The 5475-nt window shown below is 37.8% G+C and overlaps 1 protein-coding gene across 1 annotated transcript; it reads right to left on the bottom strand.

Moving 5' to 3' along the window:
* Positions 1-221: 221 nt before the first annotated feature.
* LOC145214322 (uncharacterized) lies at positions 222-4801 on the bottom strand. The gene is made up of 5 exons (XM_080082831.1): positions 3616-4801; positions 3175-3440; positions 2361-3009; positions 1877-2151; positions 222-1806 (listed from the first exon to the last, which is right to left on the bottom strand). The coding sequence occupies exons 1-3, from the start codon at positions 4601-4603 to the stop codon at positions 2887-2889; spliced, it is 1377 nt and encodes a 458-aa protein (XP_079938957.1). The 5' UTR covers positions 4604-4801; the 3' UTR covers positions 222-1806; positions 1877-2151; positions 2361-2886.
* Positions 4802-5475: the final 674 nt, after the last annotated feature.

Genomic DNA, 5475 nt, shown 5'->3' with positions numbered 1-5475 from the left:
ATCTGACGCAGATTAGGGAGCAACAAGTAAACAACGTCAAAAATACTCTTCCAGGCGAACCGTTGAATAACCCCAATGTCGGTCATGAATATTTCGTACACGTTATGGAAAACTGCAATAAAGAACTTCCCGACAATTGGAGTGCAGCCCTTCAGCTATACCAATTTCTCATTTCTACTGCAAAGGGTCAAAGTGACGTGTAACGTAAATATAAATCAAAATGGAAGACAAATTCTCATTTTTATTAGCAAAATCACAGAAATTACCAGAGGACACATGTATATAAACATGATAAAAACCAAAATACCATGCCAGGTAAAAAAACATACACATAACACATTAACAAAAGAAAAAAACTAGAAAGGTGGCTTTCCTATATGTTTCCATTTTATATATTGTGTACCCTTTTTATCAATTTACTATCTACACCATTTGATCTGCAAGCAAAAACAAATAGGTCCCCACACACATTTTATACGAATTAGTAATGTAAAAAGTATTTTTAGGACAAATTAGTAGAAAGCATCAACCCAAACTTTAAAAGGATTTGTCCATATTCTGTCTAGTTTTTTACCCTAATGTTAATCACTTCCAAGATAGAACCTTCGCTAAAACTGGAAAAATGGGTGCTAATCTAATAAAACCACATAGCATTACTGCGCTGATGTCTAATCATAAACAAGACTGCCTCGCAAAACGGGTGTAAACCAGTGAACTACTCCCAAGGGCTTTCCAGTGTACACATATTATGGGCAGTAATAGTGTTATGGTAACCATTCGGCTATTGAGCCATTGCAAACATTTTTTTAAGTTTTAGCGCATATAACGGACTTGCATTTCTGACCTAAAGGATTTGAAAAATTAAAACCGATTAATTTGGGGTTAAAAGGGTGAATCCAATAAAAAGTTACTAAATTATTTAGAATACCTTGCATTGCACCAACCAACAAAGCATAAAACTTCTAGATCATGTATTTAATCAATATCGCCGTTTTAACACATTTACACTTTGGTGGGCTGTGGGTGAACTGCTGGGTCATTCCGGTTAAACTTCAGGATGATCAAATTAGGGTCAATAGCTAACATGTGTGTAAATTTGAATAAATATAAAGCACTCTTTTTTGCTCAAATGCGTTTAACAAACCAGTGTTAGACAGAACTGAATATTTTGGGCTTAAAGGGGTGAAAATGGGTAAAACTATTTTAAAGGTACAAAATTCTTTAGTATACCTTACATTGCAACAAACAACAAAGCATGAAACTCCTAGATCATGAACTTTGGTCAGTACAGCCGTCTTAAAAATTTTATGTTTTGGGGGCCTGGGTGAACCCTTGTTGTCAAGGTCATTCGTTGTTAAACTTCAGGAGGATCAAATATGGATAAATAAATAACATCTGTGAATATTTAAATAAATTTGAAGCACTGTTTCTTGACCAAACATGTATAGCACCAGCATTGGACAGAAAAAAATACCGACAAAAACAATATGTGTCCCCTTACTACTGTTGTGCTCCCATAAGATCCTTACAGCTAGATGCTTTAAACACACCCAAATCCTGGTTCACAATTTACTGCTAGTAAAAAAGACTCTTTCATGCTATCAATGTCAGCAATGTGAACAGGAATTTTAAGAGCAATAGCACAAGTACTTGCACTCGGTAGGCACTTGCATTTCATACCATTCTTCAAATCTTGGCAACCATGAACGAACTCCACTGTTATACCTTTCGGTAGCCCAAGGGGAGGCAAGCTCGGACTTCCTGTGACAAACTTCATTAACTGACCAAGTGTGACAGGAAAAGCATCTAATCGTTAAAACATTAAAACAAGGTTACTTTTAGTCAGTCCTCTGCAAATTAAAACAATATACCTTACCATCAATATAACACAATTCAGCAAAATCAATAAAGTGTTTGTAAACAGTTATTTCCAGTGCATGGTTTGTTGAACCATTTTCAGAAAAGACAGGAGAAAGAATCCCGAAAAATTTCTCAAAATCCCATTTGAACAATGGGGATGGGCAGAACACTGTATAGAAATCTTCGATATACCTCATTACCACTTTTGAAATTCCATAACATTTAAGACCATTTGCAATGCTATCCAAAGGTGGAAGAAATGGCTCAACAATTGATTGGATGTATATTGACCTTCAAATACACAGTAAACAAACATACATATTACATTGGGGATTACTTTTACCCTCAAAGAGGCTCCCTGTTAAACAGTTTCAATGCATGTGCCATTAAATTAAAAAAAAACATCAATCCAAAAATGCTGATAAACAACTAAGATCAACAAACTGACTTTCTTTTACAAAAAGTAGAAAGCAAAAAAATGAGAATCTTTTTTCACTTACTGCAACACTTCTGTTCTGTTTTTTAAGTTTGCCTTGGAAGGAATCCCTCTATATCAGGGGTTCCCAACCTTTTTACGATCCTGTACTACCTGGACGCTCTGCACTGCCACGCGTACCACGATAGAGCACTAATGTGCTCTACAGTGCTCTATGGTACCACTTCTTGCAGAACAACTAATTTGTTTGAATCATATTTCATTCAACGCTATCTTAAGCACCAAAACAGTAGATGTATCTATCAAGAGCAATCATTTGACATAATTAACGCCCACTGTGCCGCAGCGTTGTTCGGCTTTTCATAGCAAGTAGCAACTATGCTTTTTGTTGAGAATTGACATGACCTGTATTTTGAAGATCGTAATGATACGAAACAACAGGAATAGTTACGTAACAATGACAATAGGCCTGGGGACTGTGTTTTTTTTGTAAACAAAACCAGACAAACAAAATATAAAGTTGCAAATTGAGGTTTTTGTGAACAAAACAGAAGCTACTCGCGTACCACCTGAAAACCCTTCGCGTACCACTAGTGGTACGCGTACCACCGGTTGGGAACCCCTGCTCTATATCCAATGGACTCCAGCACATCATAACCCATGTCCGATGTCAAAATTTCAATCACAGTTTCACAATTGTCTGCCTTTTTGAGCTGTGGAAAATAAGCCAAGTTTATGTCAAGGGTCAACAAGTAAAATAAACAACTTTATCATTTACTGTACAATTAGGAACAGTTTACCAAAAAAATTTTGGCTGATGCAAGACAAGTTCAGACTAGTCATCATATAGTCTTAGATCAAAAAGCACATTTTCAAACCTTGGCATATAAATCTGAAAACTGTAGGCTCGATTCAAGTTTCTCAGGTAGAAGTTTCAGAACTTTCTCCATTCCTCCAAACAAATACCTATATACCCATGGTGCCAAAAATCCTGGACCTGGACCACCATTTTGAAGGCTTGCAGCAAACAAATGACCAATGCTCTGCATAGTACCATCTGCAATGCTTACTAGTCCACATGAAGGAGTTAAGCCATCACTGTCTACCCCAGCAAAGTACTGACTCTTTACATCGTTTAAAGCTTCTAAAAACAGCACAAGGAAATAATAATTACCACACCGAAAATACTATTAAAAAGACGGGTTTTGAAATATAAATGTATGCACATATATACACACAACCAAATTGATTTGTTAACCAATTCCAAACATTTTTGGCATACATATACATAAAATACATATTTATTTGTAATATATTACCTGTATAAAAATCTCTGGAGACACCACCTGTGTCAATACCTGCTTCCCCCAGAAATGTTATATTATACAACTGGTTTTGTCTGGATGCATTCCACTTCTTTTTAAAAAAACTTCTGAAATCATAGAAAGCAAATCCTCGCCTAACAGAAATCTGTAAGGTCTGTGATTCATCAACTATTGTTTCCTTTAAAGCCAATAGTATGTTTGATTTGATCCCATATTCATCTTTTGTTTTGGGGTGTTCTTCCCCAGCTGACTCATTTTCTGAGCCAGAAGGTGAGTCATGGCTACTTGCTTCCTCAAATGGTGTCACTTTTTTGTTCAGGCACTTATCTACATGCTGTTCAATCTCTGTTAGAGGCGTCTTTATGTTGCAAACTGGACACCTTCCCATTTTAACACTATTTGAACAACAAGGCTTCTCAATAAATTTAGTAATGTCCTGATCTTTGTTATGGCTTGTCCCAATATCCTCACTTGATAAGCTATGTTTGGCTGTGCAAAGATACAAACAAATCCTTTGGTATGGTTTTCCCACTTCCTCTTTGTATTTAGAAATGGTAAAGTCTTCTTCACTACCTGGCATTTTAGCTACTGTTCGGCCATCTGGGTAGGCTAAAAAATATTTGTGACTGGTTCTGAAGCTTGCATCATGGTCTATCCTTTTCTTAATTGCTAATTCAAAAATGCTTTCAGCTGCAGCACTTTTTAGAACCCGAAGGCCTAACATTTTGCCCCGAATTATAGAAACACTTTCTCCATTCTTTTCCATCAACCCTATATTAATATTTACAATTTCATCATTTGAACTTCTCACTTTTTTGAGGACCCTGTAGGACTGAGACTGGCGTTCACGAGATTTTCTTTTTAAGAAGTTTTCAAAAGATATTAAAGATTCATCATTTTGCGAGCTTGTAGCAACTGGGGCTGAACAATTAGGGCAAAATTTGTAATCATCTTTTACAGAAATTCCACATGTGCAAAACATTTTGCTACCTTGCTGGCTTGCTGTTGGTGCATAAAATAAAAATACAATATGCTAAAGAAGAACAAATAAAATGTTTTTTTCTTTCGAGCCAAGCAATATAAATATACTCAAAACTATTTGTCGGAAAACTCCTCCACACGTACTTCGACTACGATGCATAATTGCATATACAGCACGTCCATGCTTTCGGACTTTGATGTTAGTCACGGTCCATGTGTTCTGACTTTGGGGTGCGTGTCATGGTTTTTGTGTTCTGACTTTGGGGTGCGTGTCACGGTTTTTGTGTTCTGGCTTTGGGGTGGGTGTCACGGTTTTTGTGTTCTGGCTTTGGGGTGCGTGTCACGGTTTTTGTGTTCTGACTTTGGGGTGCGTGTCACGGTTTTTGTGTTCTGACTTTGGGGTGCGTGTCACGGTTTTTGTGTTCTGACTTTGGGGTGCGTGTCACGGTTTTTGTGTTCTGACTTTGGGGTGCGTGTCACGGTTTTTGTGTTCTGACTTTGGGGTGCGTGTCACGGTTTTTGTGTTCTGACTTTGGGGTGCGTGTCATGGTTTTTGTGTTCTGACTTTGGGGTGCGTGTCATGGTTTTTGTGTTCTGACTTTGGGGTGCGTGCCATGGTTTTTGTGTTCTGACTTTGGTGTGTGTCATGGTTTTTGTGTTCTGACTTTGGTGTGTGTCATGGTTTTTGTGTTCTGTCTTTTGGGTGTGTCACAAGATTTGCGTGTGTCACGAGTTTTGTGTTTTGCACTTCTGGGCCACCGTAGAATTCATGGTAGAACTACTAACACTGAGCTTGGGCTGGCCCCCGGCCTGGGAATTTCTGGTAGGTGGCGCAACGGAGCATAGGCGTTTATGGTGCTCACTCAGCAATCA

Source organism: Phallusia mammillata, chromosome 2, assembly GCF_965637545.1.
Source record: "Phallusia mammillata chromosome 2, kaPhaMamm4.hap1.1, whole genome shotgun sequence".
Lineage (NCBI taxonomy): Eukaryota > Metazoa > Chordata > Ascidiacea > Phlebobranchia > Ascidiidae > Phallusia > Phallusia mammillata.
The sequence above is the reverse complement of the archived record's forward strand: the minus strand, read 5'-3'. Positions and strand labels throughout refer to the sequence as shown.